This window comes from Triplophysa rosa, linkage group LG11 (assembly GCF_024868665.1).
Source record: "Triplophysa rosa linkage group LG11, Trosa_1v2, whole genome shotgun sequence".
Classification (NCBI taxonomy): Eukaryota; Metazoa; Chordata; class Actinopteri; order Cypriniformes; family Nemacheilidae; genus Triplophysa; species Triplophysa rosa.
This window is the reverse complement of record NC_079900.1, coordinates 14,290,153-14,309,982: the sequence shown is the minus strand read 5'-3', so window position 1 is coordinate 14,309,982 and position 19,830 is coordinate 14,290,153. Positions and strand designations below refer to the sequence as shown.

Sequence of the window (19,830 nt, the reverse complement as noted above, 5' to 3'; positions counted from 1 at the left end):
GCGCGAGACACACGCAAGCATCCAAACGCCTCCGTTTAGCGCATGTTTATATAGAAAAATTATTCTAAGTAGTGCCGCGTCATACAAAGACGCATTCTGTGTGAATGGCCGGTCACAGTGCAACAGTGAAAAGGGACCCCACTGAACCGCACGTTGTTTAAGCGACATACACCGGTAATGCGGTATATTAAAAATTCATATCATAACAAAAATACACAACGGTATTCGGTATGAACCGGTATATCACCCAGCACTAGTGTATACACGACTTAAGGTTCAAAACCGCTGTATTTTCCACATACTGTGCATGTTTGTATCTCCTCTTTGCCCCGCCTCTTTGAAATGCATGGGTTTTTTACAAAAATCATCGCTCTGAAAAGCAAGGTGTGCTATGATTGGCCAGTTAACCAGTGCGTAGTGATTGGTCGAATACTGCAAGCGTGTGACGGAAATCAGAGCCATTGATAGAGAGAGTCACGTCTTCTCCGTTGACTCCAATGGAACAGTTTTTTCACAGTTTCAATAGTTCCCGGAAGTTACTAGTAACGCATGGAGTTGCGACTAAACAGACGAACTGAGGTAAACTTCTAACCCATTTAAAGACGAAAGCCATTTAATGAATAAAAAAATGAAAGAAATAAAGCATTTAAAGAGAAAACAACTTCCTGGAATTATCTGAAGGCTCCATGAATCACGTGACGCTCCAGCGTTTTGGACTTCCGTTGGCAGAACTCTCTCTCTCTCAATGGCTCTGATGGAAATGTAACGCCTCTTACCATATTTGGAACATCAGGTTCCAAAGCAATCTTAGTCTTAGTCAAATCATACCACGAACTAACGTAGATTTGTGGGGGTGTGGTTACACGAGGCGTTTCAGGCAGGTCTGGGTGAGCATTCGCTTTTAGATAGAATGCATCTTTTGTTACGACACTTTAATTTTTGAAATTTTATGTGTTTAATACATGCATGGGCAAAAGATGCAGAAAAACATGTATTCGCGTCGTATGACCCCTTTAAGAAGATTGTTTGCTATGTGTTACATTTGAAAAATCCTAAGCAGGAGCATTTCCACAAGGGCTCTTGGACTGTTGGACCTCTACTAAAGCTGACCCAAATGCATTTCAATTAATACCAACATTTGGGACACAGTGTTTTCAAATCAAGTTTCCTAAAAAACCCTCTTACTGTTTATCAGCACATGATGATGACGGTGATAATGATAACAATACCTTATCAGACATGCTGCCCAGTGAGTGGTGGGGTAAGTTCAAGCTTCATCTGGAGGGAATGACTTAGGCTGTAGTATCCTCATTAGAAAAAAATAGGTCAGGCAGCATGTGTGGAGGTACTGTATATATGTGTCTGAAAGAGAGAGAGCTCACCTTTGTTTGGCCCTATAGAGACAGACAAGAAAGAAAGACATATAAAGAGACAAGGCCTGTTGTACCACTTCCATATGCAGTGAGGAAAACAATGAATATTGCATGCCTTGTTATTGTGTATTTATACCTAGAGAGAAGGGGGAGGTTCAGTGGGGTGAGTGTGTTTTCTGGCCCATCCCCCATAATGCACTGCTGCATTGGCATAGTGCGAACCTGTATACTTGTGCCAATGAGAGAGAGGCCAGACAGGGTTCCTGTGTGTTTAGTATTCTGCTCCGAGTCATCTGACTCTCACTCCAAGGCATTACATTCACATGCTTTACAATGCACACATTTACATTCGCTGCATCGGCACCAAGGCCGGCACAACCGTAGCCCTGGTTACAGAATATTTCATGCACCTATTACATAGCGAGCTGTAACTGAAAATCCAATGAGGGCTCCACTTATAGAAATCATTTGAACTACTGAGTTGAGGACACAGAATATTACCCCACTTTACACCATTGCACTCCATAATGGACATACATATGTGTCATAATGCATTGTGCGGGAACGTGGCCGAAATTTCCTTTTATTGTATAGAAGGGTGAAGATGAAGAATTGAGAAGAATTACACACTTCAACTTTTAAGGTCTAACTTTGAATCTTGTGCAAGTCAGTGATGAAAAACCACGACATCTTTTTGGACTGATCTGACCTACTGAAGGCCTGAACACACTCAGATCTCATAGTGATGGTTTTTTTACAGGGGACCTGCATTCTTGTACAGGATTTTATTCAGATACCCATCAATACTGTAAGATCATTACATTTATTCATTTGGCAGATGCTTTTATCTAAAGCGACTTACAATTAGGAATGCATATAAACATTTTGTTAACACGCTAAACGTTACAATTAACAAAAAAGATAAATTAACAAACATCAAAATAAACCTAAGAAATCTTTAAAAATTGTATTATCCACAGTTCGCCTGAAATAATTAATTACCTTTTTAATTTCTAAAAATGTATTTTTCATTTATTAAAATACAGAAAACATTTTTTAGAAACTTTGAAATACTATAATTGAATGGGAACTGGATGTACTGTATGTGTGTCTATGTGGCTGGTAGTAGAGTCTGATGTGACCTGAGCAGGAGGACAGGAGAAAGCAGGACGGAAGGAGACAGATAAATATCCGTTAAATGCCTTTAAGCCTGTTTCACACGACACGTGTAAGTGAAAGATGTTTTTATTAACAGGTTACAGATTTCACACTGTGCAGAAGTGGAGCTTATTTCTGTCACGTGTAACACGTTGAATTTAAATTAATGTGTTGAAAAAGCAGTATAACCCTATTTTATCAACATGATCCATTGCAATATTGGCATTTATAAAGTAATATTAAAATAATGAAGCAAACCCATTGTGTGTTAAAGGATGCCTATAGTGCTTGATGCTGACTGTTTGTTGTGACAGGCACACAAATGGCACTCTCTGTTCAGTAAATCTCTCTGAATTCAGATGATTAAGCCATTTATAGCTGCACTTTGGGCTTTGAGCTCTGTTCTCTGTACATTCATTACTGTTTGGATGTAAATGGGGTCCTTCTGTTGATGGAAATTAGATTTCATGGCGATCGAGTAGGCTATAATTCTCAATTGCCCACTCCTGTTAAGTATTACCTAATTTATAGCCTTCATTAAAGAAAATACCTAATGAAGAAATCTCAGAATTACTTTGTTTTGTGTAAATCAGCTCTGTGTGTATAGTTTCAGCGCTTATGTATACCGTGTGAAACAAGCCAGAGGTAATACTATCACTTTTAAGACTTTGATGACATTGTAATATGGCTAGATGGGATGCAGCTGAGAGGCTTTGCGTTCCATGTTACTCTGATGTAATTTTATTTTTTGTAATTTAACTTTTATTTGTTCAACATTTAAAACAAAGTACATTAACATAGCATTCAGTATCATTTTTGCAATGATATTCTGCCATTAGTCACCAATGTGTCATTTTTGGTGTGACAGAAATCTAGTCACAGAAATGCAATATAATATACATAACTTTGTCTTCAGAGGTGTATAAAAACCTTACATTATGTTTTTATTACCTTAGAATGAGCTATTTCTATCTACATACACCACGGGTCCCATTGCATGGAATTCACCATGTTGTTTCTACCCTAGCCCTAAACGGACAAACTGCTTTACAGAGCGCGTTTTGTAAATATGTTATCTCCTTCAGCAAAGAAGCGAAAACGTGATGACATCTTTGTCCTGTGTCAGCCACCATAGTGCTTCGAAAGGAGGGGTGGAGTGAGCGGTTGGTTGTAATATACTGGACTAGAGATGCACCGATTGCAATTTTCTTTGCCGATTCCGATTTTCTATCCACAAACTATAATTGACAGTATACTGTATATAAAACCATATGAACTTTTCTTCAATACACATTTTTTTTATTTTCATTGAATAAATGATTGAACATTACAATTTACCCAAATTTCCCTAAATGCAGTTCTCCAAGCTGCATTAAATTACAGAATCTTCTCTTTCCCAAACAACTCTTAAATTGAAGAACTCGGACTGAAAAGAAGTACAAATAATGAAATATAACTAAACAAATCACTTAATTTACCTTTTTCATTTTTGTACTCATCTCACAAAAGTCTAAGATAACAATAAAATACTTCAACTTTATTCTCGTCTGTTTCCGTTTATGAAACTAACATTGCTGTATTTCATTTTTTCTGAAATGTTAAATCATTTGTCTTTATCTTGTGTCTGTAGTATTAAAAGAAGTGGGTTGATTTTTGCTGCAACTTCAATAAAAAAGTTTAAAATCTTATGAGTGAATTCTATTTGCAGTTTTTTGTGTTAGTAAAGAACTCAATCAGATATATGTCACATATATTGGTTGATTTATTCATTTTTTTATATTTTGGATTTTGGAAGTCGTGTTGAATGTCATTTTACCTAGGTGAAATGACCACAGTTTTAACGTAAGACAAGGAATCAGGTTGAGTGGAATTTACGTTTGTTTTACACAGAGTGAACGACTTCAACATGAGTTTAGCATGTGTCAGAGTTTAGCATGATGCTAATAGCATAACTGTTAGCATACATACCCCATGTAGACGGAGCAGCGAGAGATGAACTACAGTCTGTACAGTACATGATGCGCGTGCAGTCAGCAGAGACTCGCGGTCCGGTGGACCTACATGCGAGTATAAACGAGCCGTGAAAGACAGGCTGTGCGCACGCACGTTTACATGTTTACTTGCGGCTTTGAGTGTACTGACGGCTGTGACGTTCTTGCCCGCATGACGGGCAACAGCAGAAGATCGGCTTGGAATCGGTGAGACGTGAGACTCGGTGCATCTTTGTACTGGACCTTTAAGCACAACCAAAAAAATTCTGTTGTAATTTCATGAATCTCTGTCGTGTTTATGGCATTCCTCAGCACTGATATAGACTGTGTGTATGTGTGTTCTTCACAGATTTTCACCGTTGCATCACGCAGCCCTCAATGGGAATGTGGAGGTTATATCACTGCTGCTGGAGTCTCAGGCCATAGTGGACATCAGAGACCAGAAAGGTACCAGCAGAAAAACATCAATGAAAACTGCAAACTAATACCAAGAAAACAGGACAAAATAAAACGAACAACATTGCTTAGTACTTGGAGTCTTGAACACTTGCAAGGTCACAGGTTTCCCTGGGAACACGCATACTGATCAAATGTATATATTGAGTCTGCGGTATGTCGCTTTGGAAACAAGCGTTTGCTTAATGCATAAATGCACTGTAAATGCATTAAAGACACAGTACATCTCTTCCTCCAGGGATGCGACCTCTGCATTACGCAGCATGGCAGGGAAAGTCCGAACCCATGAAGCTGCTGCTGAAGTCAGGCTCTTCAGTGAACGGTCAGTCTGATGAGGGTCAGATCCCTCTGCACCTGGCTGCTCAGCACGGACACTATGACGTGGTAAGTAAACCTTGCCAGGTCCACTGTTCTTCAAAGGCTCTATAGAGACACTGGTGTGTTAATAAAGATCAGGCATATGTTAGGATACTGACAACCAGAACCGGAACTTGTCGAGCATATGCTTTAAAGCTAGATTGTCCCACACGCATGTATTTTATAAAGGAAGTCAATGACTCCAGTCAGTGGAGACATGGGCCGGTTCTGGCTGACCACCTGCAGCTTGGAGAGAATAAAATGAGACAAAACAAGAGGAGGTCAACTTAGACAAAAAGAGAATATACTCTTTCAGCTTTCGACACACCACCCTCTAGCAGTTTTAGAATAGCTTTCAAATGGCCTTTTGCAGTATTTTAGAAAAAAAGCTAAATGTTGTCATACAGTGAGGGAAATAAGTATTTGATCCCCTGCTGATTTTGTAAGTGTGCCTACTTACAAACAAATGAAGGGTCTATCATTTTTATGGTGGGTTTATTTTAACTGATAGACACAGAATATTAAAAAAAATCAGGGGAAAAAAATGTTATATAAAGGTTATAAATTGATTTGCATTTCAGTCAGTGAAATAAGTATTTGATCCCCAAGCAAAACATAACTTTGTACTTTGTGGAGAAACCCTTGTTGGCAAGCACAGAGGTCAGACATTTCTGATAGTTGGTCACCAGGTTTGCACATGTGTCCGGATACATTTAGTCCACTCCTCTGTCAATCTTTAAGGTTTCTTGGCTGTCGCTCAGCAAATTGGAGTTTTAGCCTCCTTCACAGAGGTTCTATAGGACTAGGGTCTAGAGACTGGCTAGGACATTTAATGTGCTTCTCCTTAAGCCACTATTTGGTTGTCTTGGCAATATGTTTTGCGTCTTTGTCATGTTAAAGGCTCATCCATGACCCATCTTCAGTGACCTAGTTAAGGGGAGGAGGTTCTCGTCCAAGATTTTACGGTACATGGGCCCGTCCCTCAGCCCCTCAATGCGGTGAAGTCATCCTGTATACCTGTAGCAGAGAAAAAGCCCTAAAGCAGAATGTTTCCAACACTGTGCTTCTCTGTAGACATGATGTTCTTGGGCTCATAGTCAGCATTTCTCTCCCTCCAAACACAGGAGTCCATTTTGGTCTCACAGCAGTGCCAGCACTTTCGCCAAAGCCTTTTCTGAATCATTTTGATGTTCATTGTCAAACTTAAGACGAGCCAGGCGGGCCTTCTTGGGCAGGAGGACCTTGCGGGTGCTTCAGGATTTCAGTCTACTGTGGCATAGCGTGTTACCAATGTGTTACCAATGTTTTGCTTGCTAACTGTGTTCCCAACTGTCTTGAAATCATTAACAGGCTTCTTCCGTGTAGTTCTGGGCTGATCTTTAACATTTCTCATGATCATCTTTACCCCATTGGGGAAATATTGCAGGGAGCTCCAGAACAAGGGCATTTGATAGTTATTTTGTATATCTTCTATTTCCAAATAATCACACCAACAGTTGTCTCCTTCTCACCAAGCTTCTGTCTGTAGCCTATTCAAGGTTTGTGCAGGTCTCCAATCTTGTCGCTGACATCCTTTAAAACCTATTTGGTCTGGACCATGGTGTTGGAGAGGTTGAACTGGAAGATACAGATTCTGTTGGCAGGCATCTTTTATATACATAACAAGCTGATTTAGGAGTACTTTCTTAAAGTGACAGGACTAATCTGTGGTCCATATAGGCACATAACCAATCTGTGGAGCCAGAATTCTTGCTAGTTGGTAGGGGATCAAATACTTATTTCACTGACTGAAATGCAAATCAATTTATAACCTTTATATAACATTTTTTTCCCCTGATTTTTTTAAATATTCTGTGTCTATCAGTTAAAATAAACCCACCATAAAAATTATAGACCCTTCATTTGTTTGTAAGTAGGCAAACTTACAAAATCAGCAGGGGATCAAATACTTATTTCCCTCACTGTATATGTGATCTCAAAAACGTGTGTTTATACTCCTATGATGCGTAACATGGGTTGTAATAATAGTTTTCGACTGCCAGGGGTCACTATAAAAACACTGCGGTATGATATGCTGTGGAGTCAATTATATGATTGAGCTCCTGTAGTCCTAATGTGCTTCAGTCTTATTGTGTAGTGTACTGCTCACTACTAACAGCTGGTTATCTGCCCTCAGTCTGAGATGCTTCTGCAGCATCAGTCGAACCCCTGCATAGTTGACAATGCTGGGAAAACTCCATTGGACCTGGCTTGTGAATTTGGCCGTGTTGGGGTGAGTTGCACATGCTTGGTTTGTTATATCTTCATCCTGTCTCTAATTGGCTTGTGTGTCACTTGAATGTGTGATGACCTGTTGGCCCTGCAGGTGGTCCAGCTGCTCCTGAGCAGTAACATGTGTGCAGCTCTGTTGGAGCCCAAGCCCGGAGACTCCACTGATCCAAACGGCACCAGCCCGTTGCACCTCGCTGCCAAGAACGGGCACATCGACATCATCAGGTGAGACCTCTGAGCCTCAGACACAGAGAATAAGATGGAGAGACAAACATAGAATAGCTCTTCTGTTTACTATGGATGGTTTCAAAGTGATAACATAAAAAAACATTACTGCACATGCACACGTTTGTGGACTGCCCTTAAAGGGGTCGTATGGCGCGAATACGTGTTTTTATGTGTCTTTGGTGTGTTATAAGTGTCAGAACAAAAGATGCATTCTATCTAAAAGCGAATGCTCACCCAGACCTGCCTGAAACGCCTCGTGTAACCACACCCCCACAAATATACGTCAGTTCGTGGTATGATTTGACTAAGACCGCCCAAATGTATACGCAAGTAAGGTGGGCGTACCTGTCAGTACAATTGCTTTGGAACCTGATGTTCCAAATATGGTAAGAGGCGTCACATTTCCGTCACACGCTTGCAGTATTCAACCAATCACTACGCACTGGTTAACTGGCCAATCATAGCACACCTCGCTTTTCAGAGCGATGAGCTTTGAAAAATATCTGCACGTTTCAGAGAGGCGGGCAAAGAGGAGATACAAACATGCACGGTATGTGGAAAATACAGCGTTTCTGAACCTTAAATCGTGTATACACATTGCATTCCATCTAAAACAAATGATAATATTTGTTTTAGCCGTGTCATATGACCCCTTTAATTTACGGTACACATTCGCAAACAATAGAGTGCCTGTAGATTATTTCTGATAACAAGCAAAAGAAGCCGAGAAGTACCATTACTTGGCTAAACTTGTCTCTCCAATATTTTGAACTCAGACTGTTATACCAAGCTCAATGTACCATACGGTTTCTTTAAATACGTCAAAATTACAGGACCCATTCAACAAATTGTTTATTTAATAAAACGAACAATTATATAAATATATACAATTAATAAAAATTAAACAAATAGTTTATTTAATACAATTATTATACAATAAAATAATAATATAAATGAATATTGACATCAATTAAATAAAATATAAATAGACATATTATGAGACAGTATAGCCAAACACAGACCGGAAGTTAGCTGCAGTCCTGGCGATGAAATGGTCTATACACTAAAAGGAAACCAGGCCACCTTTTCAAGTCACTGAGTGTCTGTTTAGATGGGAAACCTTTTTTATTTGTGACTTGCGTAGAGTTATATAAAATCTTAGTAAAATCGATTGCAATAAAATAAAATTAATACGTCATATTACATCTTACACTTATCAAAGCTGCAGTCCTTAACATTGGCTTCTTTTTCGCCATCTCGGTTTGAAATGTCTGTTATATGCGGAGTTATTTTCTTTACATTGTGCTTTGGCAGTGCTGCTCTGCGCGGATGAATCCGAGCTCTGTGCTAAATGACTGACTGCTCACACTGCATCAGAGCACATCTGTACTGTACATCAACGAGACAGTAACATGTGACCGTGTCTATGCCAGATACAACGCGAAACGTTTAGAGACATCACTAATCAGTGTCAGAACTTAATAAATTAATGTGTTTACATGACATTCCCCAAATGATTGCTCTTAAACACAGCCATCTAGATCAGGGGTTCCCAAAGTAGGGGTCGGGACCCCCCGGGGGTCGCAAGGCCGCGAGGGTGGGGTCGCAAGATGATTTCCAGAAATCGTTTTTTTAACAGGAATATTTAATCAAGAAGTGTAACAAAATATAACAATACTGCATGGGGCGACCCGACAGCGCAAATTATAAATCATTATTATAAGCTTACCTTTGTGAAACACTGATGAAACACTGATCTGTGTATGTATTTACTCAATAATTTAATTCTGATTATTTTTACCTCAAAATTATCGCAGATTGCCGCTTTAAATTATTGGTATAGATGTAACTAATAATGATACTATCTAAATGAGAATTGAGAAAGGGCAAGTAACAAACATTTACAGTTCTTACTTTTTGCTTAAGTGTTGCGTCAGTTGAAGAGGGCTTTTTAAAGAGCATAACACCGTGTCTACACCGGACGCAACTGGCGCGACGCGACACTACAAACGAAATTAGAAACGCAATAGAACCCATTATAATTTTACATTATGTCCACACTGCATCCACACATGCGTCGCAGTCGCCTCCGATGTAGACACGGTGTAAGAGCAGTGACTGGTTTTCTCTCTTCTGTGTCAATATTGTTGTTTGGTTACCAAAATATAAAGTGGCTATTACACCGCGAGGCGTAATGATCTGATATTTGATGCATATCCATTATTTAAATCACAACACACTGTTTACACTGCTGTTTCTCCAAGATGGCATTTCGAACAAAAAGGGCATTTCATTATTCACAAGCATTGACACTTTACCGCAGTGTGCGTTTGAAGTCAGTACTGAAGAAAGATTGGTAAAGTTACATTTTTAGTATTGATTTGGTGCTTGACATCACCAATTCAGAGACTGGTTTATAATACTATATCATATTTCAAGGTCATATCAATAGATGTATGTACTGTACATTTGATCCACCGAAGAAAAATACATGCTTACACAACATTTTTGTGTATTTCGACATTTTCTGTTATATATTAAACCCTATATGTTATATACTGTAACGCCAGGGGAATTCATTAAATTATCGTACAGACAGTGTCTGTATCGACTGAGAGTAGGACTGCAGGAACGTTTGTTTGCTATTATAAGAGAGAAACATTAATCATTGTGAAGTTGATAACAAAATTTAACAGTTATGTTCTATTCATGTTGATACATCTGCTAATGTGTTCAAGGTGTGAAGTGAGGTAAACTTAATTCTGTCTATCTACCCGTCGACTGACTCAAATGTACGGTGTGGACATGAACCCTTTCCAACCCCATCAGTTACAAGACACTGTAAACACAGTACAAGCACTCAAGCTTTGGCTAGCTAGCATGGACCCGTAACCCCCCTGCTGGTAGATGCTGGAACTGCACCATCTGGTTCCAAAAGCATCTTTCTGTATTGACTTTGACATCTATTGTGGTGTTCTGACTACATAATTTTATTCAAAATTATCATATTTCTTTATAGTATAGTAGATATAATATGACTTTGAGGATATGTGGCTTATGAGAAGCATGGGGTATTTGTGGCTCAGTCTTAAAAACAGTCATATATAATATTAAATATATAGGATATTTAATATATATAGAACCGATATGGAGCTGGTTTTAAATTAACCGATGTCTGTCTTTTCTCAGAATGTCTAGTCATGAAATTAATCAAAAACATTGCATGATTGACCGGAGCTCTGGGATGGGACTGATGGAGAACCGGAAACTGTTAATCATAATACTTTATGAGCCATTGTGATGATGTGCAGGCAGTGCTCTGCAGTGTCTGTGTGTGTGTAAATGGATTCATGTGCTTTATGAGGTGACATTATGCAAACAGACACCCATTCACTGATAATGACCAGTCAATGAGTGTGTGATAACAGAAGCCCTGAATTTAGTGCCATTCAGGATAGGAGGGAAACTATATCCATACATCACATCAGGTTTGGAAAAGCCATTTCTGCAGTGCTGACAGAAAGTGATGAGTGTTTTCAATCATCTGTCATTGGTCTGACTAAAAGTTTTTGTTGAAACTTTTGGTTCAGTAAGAATGTTGGACATTTCAAACCAAATGTTTTATAATTCTTAAAAGCATATTTCATTTGGTGCTTGTTTTACCTCATCGTTGAGTTACACACTGATTCAGTCTGTATGAGTCATTGATCCTTCTCTCTCTCTGTGTGTATGTGTGTGTGTGAGTGAGAGAGAGACCAAGAGAGAGAGAGAGATGTGAGCATTATCAGATTTGGCCTGGAGCTCAGAAATCGGCTAATTAGAGGAACCCTTTGATAAGCTTTAAGTTGATGATCACATGACTTTCCACTGCATTATCATTGAAATACTCAGAGCTCCTTGTGTAAATTTACGTCGGGACCCACAAGAGTCCCGCATGTTCAAACAGGACTGATAAATCTATACCTCCAGACCTCAGTTGTGCATTTCCTGTATCGATACACAAGCTCAGTGGATTAAGTTACTGGTCGAATGGTCTCCTCAGCATCATCTACCTTATCTGTGCACCTGTTTGTGTTGAAAGGCTCTGAGTGCGCACGTCCCTGACTGTATTCCTCAGAATGTGTTAAGCTCCATCCACACCCTGATACAGCCCACTGCCGTCCATCATTGTGACAGCTAGACCTCCTCCATGATCAGAGCGACACCAGCACTGTCCTGCTCTTCTTCCATCCTAATACTAAACTGAATGCCAGACTTTTGTTGGAAAATGGTTGGGTATTAGCTATTTTGCTTATGTTTCTCAGCTTAACAACATTGTAACACGGTATTATTTGTAAGCCATCAGTCAACGGTATACTTATTTTTAGTAGCTAGTACATTAAAGGAATAGTTCACCTAAAATTACAAATTCTTTATTCATTTATTCACCCTCATGTTGTTCAAAACTTGTATTTGACTCACACAAAAGAAAATATTTTGAGAACTGCTTCAGTGGCTTTGTGTCCATATAATGGAAGTCAATGGTGACATGGCCATAATAGGCATGTGAGTAAGTGAATGAATGATTGAATTGCATCAAACTCAAGTCTTTTAACGGTTCAGTGGACTGTCAATGCAGTAGCCAATAATAACTAGTTCTGCTTGTCAATACAGATGTCAACATGTGACTGTTACTTGTCAATGTAAGTCCTGTTGACTGATCTCACCCGAATGACATGGATTTAGGATTTATGTTCCAACACCAGCATCAGCAAACTATTACAGGATATAAAGCATTCAGCTGTCAGACAGCGGTGTGTCAGAAAGCATTTAAATGCATTGCAGATGCTGCATGTTGACACTTATCATCAGTTAGCCTGTCTGGACAGCCACGTGATTAAATAAGAACCACAGACGTCCAAAACACGGCAAGTTTTTTTCCGTCCAGTAGGTATGCATCGATACCAGTATCGGTATCGGCCCGATACTAAGTTCATGTACCCGTACTCGTAAAATGCCCCGATACCATAGACCGATACCTCATGTGACAGAACTGTCAGAAATTTGTTTAAATTTGCTTTAAAAGTTTGTGAAAAGCACATACATTTTTTTATTTTTTCGTAATGTGTTTAAGTTGGAGTTGATTGTAATTATGAATTATTTTTATAAGTCTCACTGTGTTGTTAAAAGGTACAGGCATCGGTACAGGCATCGGTATCGGTGAGTACCAGAAAGAGATATCGGTACTCGCACTCGGTCTTTAAAAAATGGTATCGTGCACAGGGCTGAGGAGTAACAAAATACATGTAACGTAGTTATGTATTTAAAATACAAAATTTGAGTTACTGAATTTCATTACAGTTACTTTTAAATGGGTGGCAATCATATTACAGTTACATCCAAAAGAATTTTAGATTACCAAAGTGATTTTATGTCATTTATTTCATTTAAACATTAATATAAACTGTAACAGGCAATTAATGTAAACAGCAATCTGTGATTCTCTGACTCTGACAATCTGCAAAAGCATCCTTAACTACAGTTATGCCGTTATATTTAGTACTGTTCTGTCCTGGCAGTCGTGGCCTGATGGTTAGAGAGTCGTGACCAGAAGGTTGCCGGTTGGATTCTCAGGGCCGGTGGGTAAGGACTGAGGTGCCCTTGAGCAAGGCACCTTACCCCTACTTGCTCCCCGGGCACTGCAGTGATAGCTGCCCACTGCTCTGGGTGTACGTGTGTTCACGACTTCCTGTGTTCACTACTCTGGATGGGTTAAATGCTGAGGTCACATTTCGGGTATGGGTCACCATATCTGACAAATCAGTCACGTCATTTCACATAATACAAGTTTATATACAGGTATACTCCAGAAGACAAACTGCCTGAATTTATACTGAATCTTTATTGTCTGTCGTTGCCTGAATGATCAACAGCTGTTTTCATGTTTTTGTTGTTTGTGAGTGTCTTTTTTAAGTATTTTTAAGGTAATTAAGCATTATACACGCTATTAAGCATTATAAAACTTTAAAACCGCTGTTGTTTAAAATAATATGCAGAGGACAGCCAAGTCCTCTGTTCAGTGATCCCTTTGTTTTATGTACCTTATATTAGTATTCCAAAGTATTCTAAAGTATTTAGATTAAGTTACAAAATTTGTGTAATCTAACGAAATACATTACAGATTACTTTTTAAAGCATGTGTTTTGTAATCTGCAGTGAAATACATTTTAAAAGCAACCTTCCCAGCCCTGTCGTTGCATCCCTACTGTCCAGCACGGGTCCAGCTCTGTGAATGCACAGGCTACAGCATCAGTGTGAGGGCTATCACAATAATGTTAATTACATCATTAATCCAGCAGCCCCAGAGCCCGAACGCATGCAGCCAACTCCAAAAAGATAGATGCAATGAGAGAAAAATATGGCTTTATTTGATCTTCATATCTGTTAAAGAAATTGATTCTAGCGCAGCTAACATAACTGTTACCATTATATATTACAATGCCGTCATGTTTGTGTGTCAACACTTTTATGTTGTTAATTAGCATATATGAATATGGCTGTTTGCCCACTAGCAGGCATGCCTGTCCGAGCGGTTCTTGTGGTCTCCAATGTGAGCCAATGCTACGTGACATCGCAGCCCCTTTCTGACACACATACAGACCTCCACGTGCACACATGCTCACCCAGCCAGTCAATGTGTTATTTAATCGCTTGCATTTTCCAAGAGAGGTCATGCACCAGAGGATATTATCTGAAGCTGAAACAGGGCATTTTTTGGCAGCTAATTATGGAGAGAGGTGTCTGATGCCGCGTCAGGGCTGAGATCACTGCTCTTTTTCTCTGTTTTCCCTCCTCCTCTCATGAGTAATGACTCAGACCACCTGTGTTTGCTGATGTCCTGCTGCTGTAATTGAATTTACTGTATAGTGTCACAGTCTGTGTAATAGGAGGTCCTTTATTCTAGGGAAGGCTGGATAATGGCTTTAAGCAGTTTTGTTACAATTATGCATTTGGCAGATGCTTTTGTTTTATTTTTTTATATTTTATTAAACATACCCATGACTGTGGCACTGCTAATGCAATGCTAAGAGCTACCATGAACACACGTGCAACTCTTGCAATATATCACGTATGTTGTCACGTTAAGATCTTTCTCGAGGAAAAAAAACAGTGAGGTGTTATGGTTGGTGGTCTACATGTAGGTTTTATAAGTTGTTTTTAGTGCTTGGTTTTCTGGGTGGTTGCTTACTAGCCCATTTTATAAATCTTCCCAAGTCTTGATGATAGATGGGTCTCTAGATATGGCTTTAGTTGCTCTATATGAGCTTTAATAATGGTGATGCTTGTCATGGGGAAAACACTAATTAGGTTTTTGGTAAGCACCAGGGACCACATTAATTCTGGTCAGAGCGGCACTGTTTTCAGTAGTTCAGCCTTGAGCCAACACTTGTCACTAATGTTGTCCTCTCATAACAGATTACTGATTCAGGCTGGCATCGACATCAACAGGCAGACTAAAGCAGGCACTGCCCTGCATGAAGCGGCTCTGTGTGGGAAGACTGATGTGGTGCGCCTCCTGCTGGATGTAAGTATAGCCAGATCAAATTTGTTGAGACCCAAAGGAAAAATTTAAGCACAACAGCAAAATCAAAATTTACCCTGTTTACTTTGTAAGTGCACTTTAGTAGTTTTCATCAGTGCAAATAATTATTTTGTGTTTGTCATTTTTAATCAAAATCGAAGCGTTTCCACTTAGAAGTGGCGATCCTTCTTTGATGACATCTGTTTGACAGCTTGGGCAAAACTTGGGCCTACTTTCTGAGATCCAATCAATTTGCAATATATAAAAAAAACCACACCCTCTATTTTTCATATTCAATATTACATTTCACGCTGAGCGCAAGTTGTTATTCTTATTTAAAGTGAAAAATGTTTGAGATGTGTGACTGTCTGTTGATAGCCTTATTCTGAAAATAACAAGCTAGTGATATTATTTGTTCAGAGTAAAATGATCAATGAAGAAGTTTAGTTCAAAATATTCATATTTTTCCACCCAATAAGAGTCATTGTGGTTTAACCCAGGGGTTTTCAAACTGGGGTCCGGGGACCCCCAGAGGGCCTTCAGAAGGTTGTAAGGGGTCCCCAGAAGTTTTCAGGAATAAAGGCACATCAATCATGTTCATCAATCATTTCAAGTATTTTTTTGGTTACCGGAATTGTTTATATTTGTATTTTTCTAGTATTTTTTTTCAACACAGTTCATTTTTTCCACACCCATTTTGAAAGTGGCTACGGTACAAATACATTTGAATTAAAAAATGTTTATCTTCAGGGTTCATACAACAAATTCAGCCAACAAATTAAGTTCGTAAACAATATGTTGTGTTTGTAGTATCACATTTACTATTTATCTGACAAAGTTTAAATTCAACTTTATAGATGGAAATGTATTTTAGAAAGGGACCATCACAGAAGGTTAATCTTTAAAAAGTATTTTGACCGTTCAGGTTAAAAGTTTAGGTTGATTTAAGTTTAGATATTTAGGATGAACTACAAAATTACAAGATTTTCAGTTTGTCAATATGTCCTAATATTACCCAATATTACTTCACCTGCACCCAACAGAGTGGCATCAATGCAGCTGTGAGAAACACGTACAGCCAGACAGCTCTGGACATCGTCTACCAGTTCACTGCCACCCAGGCCAGTCGAGAGATCAAACAGATGCTCCGAGGTGAGAGAGGCAAGCAAACCATTGAAAACTCTTTTTGAAAATATGCATCTGAAAAGGTGTGTTATGTGTGTTGTGACACTATTTATTTTAATGCAGATGCCTCAGCAGCCTTGCAGGTCAGGGCTTTGAAGGACTACTGCAACAATTACGACCTGACTAGCCTTAACATAAAGGCTGGAGATGTTATTACGGTAGTGCTCACATTTATAAGGCCTAAATGAATTCATTACATTAGTGTTCACATGTTATGTGATGGCTTGTGTTTTATTTGAATGCATTATTCTAGTTGTGAATTAGACATTAAAAATGCATTCTCTGTAATCATAGCAGTTGTTTCTGTGTGCTTTAAGAGTTAGTCAGCTGAGGGCGCTGTTGCTCATGTTTCAACGTTTGCCTTTAGGACCTAAATTTAACGTTGAACATCGAATTGGAACCCAACACACTACCAGAATTGTTTTCTAAATAATGTAATAATTTACAGAACAAATCATGTTTACGCTCATTGCAAGAAAACTCTTTATTAGTGGAGTCTGGCTCATATAGCTCACGTTAGGTTGCTGACTAATAAACATAAAACCTGACATCAAGTTACCCATAAAAAGATTTTGTGCATTAATGGCGTTAGTATTAACAATGATCAGATCCATTATAGATGTATGAAAGAGCTGATTAAATAATTATCAATTATTGCTAGGTGCTGGAGCAACATCCCGACGGAAGGTGGAAGGGCTGCATCCATGACAACCGCACCGGAAATGACAGAGTGGGCTGCTTTCCCTCCAGCATTGTGGAGGTGATCAGTAAGAGGCCCGGGGCAGCGGGTAAGAGAGGACAGCAGGCGGGTCAGTGCTGCTTCTTGCTCAGAGATCGCATGCACTCTCACATGCACAAGCGTTACTGCCGAACTCACATGACCCTGATTCTGTTTGCAGCCAGTGGTTTCTGCCGCTCATGTGCACTGCAAGGAGGCCTCACAGAGCTTTCTGTTTTTGTGACAACAAAAACAGGGGAAATGTCAAGAATATTTAGCTTATATCTGTTTCTTACTGCCTAGTTTATAGTGCTGTTAATGATGTCAGATACGAAGTTTAGATTAGGGTTGATGGTTAATAGTAGAACAATGTTACTATTGGATTGTGTAGATACTCAACACTTCAAAGTTTATCCAGAAATGGGATAATAAGACGTAATCAAAGAGTTGTATTGAAATATATTGACATAGACTCACAAACAAACAGACCAACACAGAAAATGTGTTTTTGGAACATTTTGGTGTGAATCCCATGTGAATTCCCTTGTGAAACCCATGGGATAACATGTAAAAACCCATGGGATGACATGTGCGACGTGGTGACATGTCTCCACATGTAATCACATGTTCTTCACATGTCACCACATGTTGCACATGTCATCCCATGGGTTTTTACATGTTATCCTTTGTTTTTCGCATGGGAATTCAAACAAAAATTTCACACCTGTTTTTTGCACATGTTGTGCACATGTGATCACATGCGTGTTTCGCATGTAAAAAAACATGTGAAATTCATGTCTTTTCTGTAATGTGGGGGATAGATCTTTTTCTTTGTTTCTCATACAGTAGTAACAAACACTCATTGGGTATCAGCAGGTTCCTCTGGTCACTCATGCAAACTTTTAGTGGGTTTATGTCTGTGGCTCTGTTTGGGAATGAGAGCTCTAATCTGTGTGTTCATTGTGTCTCATGCTTCACTAAGTATCGGTGTCTGTGTTTGCATCTGTACGGCTCTGCTACTCCATCCACAGTATCTGCTTTGCTCTTGATGTGCAATACCACAGACACACCACTTTGTAGAGCATTTCAACATTTGTAGCTTAAACTATAAAACAATAGCATCCCTATTCAGGTTTTAGCAATATTTCAGTTTTGCTAAGTATTTTGTGTAGATTTTCACTTCTTGTATATACAATACACAAGATAATAAGGCTGTAACATATGTGAGATCAAATCTTCAGCAAATTAGCATCTTAAGTTAGTTAAGGTTGTTTTAGATCTAGGATGGGTAGTTGGGGGCTAGTTTTGTGTCAATTGCTTCATATATCATCCAACGGTGAGACGACAATACAGTACACACATACCATTACAATAATAAATAATGAACATAAACAACTTTTTATAAATATTTTATCTGTTTTGTTAGTTTGTTGTTTAAATTCAAGCAGGGTGCAAGGAATGATGCAAGTATACTGTCATATACAGTGTAAGTGTCAGAAACGTAAATATTCACCCAATCGTATGGTTATAATAATATTTACACAACTTGAATTATTGATTGCTATCTGGATGAGAAGAGATTTTCTACCAGTATAACAATAAGGTTTAGACTGTAAATATTGTTTTACTATAAAACAAGGCAAAATATGGAGACAGTAATATTTTTCACTTAAAGGGGTCATATGACACGGCTAAAGCGAATATTATCGTTTGTTTTAGATGTAATGCAGTGTGTATACACGATTTAGGGTTAAAAACGCTGTATTATAACGCATGTTTGTATCTCCTCTTTGCCCCGCCTCTCTGAAACGCGTGGATTTTTTACAAAGCTCATCGCTCTGAAAAGCGAGGTGTGCTATGATTGGCCAGTTAACCAGTGCGCAGTGATTGGTCGAATACAGCAAGCGTGTGACGGAAATAACGCCTCTTACCATATTTGTCACCATATATCAGGTTCCAAAGCAATTGTACTGACAGGTACAGCCACCTTACTTGCGTATACATTTGGGCGGTCTTAGTCAACTCACCACGAACTGACGTAGATTTGTGGGGATGTGGTTACACGAGGCGTTTCAGGCAGGTCTGGGTGAGCATTCGCTTTTAGATAGAATTCATCTTTTGTTCCAACACTTTAATTTTTGTAATTTTACGTGTCTAATACATGCATGGACAAAAGACGCAGAAAACATGTATTCGCACCATATGACCCCTTTAAGTATTGAAACATTGTGTTGTATTTGTTTGATTATTTTGGAGAGTCTACTGTAGTTCTCCTCTCAGATTTTCTCCCTAATAAGACCTACTGTACATGCAGTGACCATACATGGTCAGATCGCTACTTCACATGCTCACCCACACACAGACTCGCTGAAAAAAATCACACATACAAAACTAGAAATCTGTTAATTACTCTTTTTCTCCTCTGGCATGTATAAAACAGCTCATAGAAACAAAAAAGGCTTTGTATTTCACAAAATCCATCTGAACTTATTTCCAACTCATTCCACTCACCCCAAGCCCACACGTATTTCT

The 19,830-nt window shown here is 39.0% G+C and overlaps 1 protein-coding gene across 18 annotated transcripts in view; it reads left to right on the top strand.

Annotated features, from left to right (window-relative positions):
- Window positions 1-19,830, top strand: part of caskin1 (CASK interacting protein 1) — an 82,731-nt gene that overhangs the window by 48,342 nt on the left and 14,559 nt on the right. For 10 of the 18 annotated variants that reach the window (XM_057345060.1, XM_057345071.1, XM_057345059.1 and 7 more), the window contains 8 exons: window positions 4,872-4,969; window positions 5,217-5,362; window positions 7,512-7,607; window positions 7,701-7,831; window positions 15,290-15,398; window positions 16,439-16,556; window positions 16,644-16,738; window positions 17,242-17,389. In XM_057345060.1, the coding sequence (XP_057201043.1) occupies window positions 4,872-4,969; window positions 5,217-5,362; window positions 7,512-7,607; window positions 7,701-7,831; window positions 15,290-15,398; window positions 16,439-16,556; window positions 16,644-16,738; window positions 17,242-17,389 (941 nt within the window). Of the gene's footprint in view, window positions 1-4,871; window positions 4,970-5,216; window positions 5,363-7,511; window positions 7,608-7,700; window positions 7,832-15,289; window positions 15,399-16,438; window positions 16,557-16,643; window positions 16,739-17,241; window positions 17,390-18,744; window positions 18,785-19,830 lie in introns of those variants that run through there. The other 8 variants (XM_057345063.1, XM_057345073.1, XM_057345069.1 and 5 more) reach the window with 4 other exon arrangements.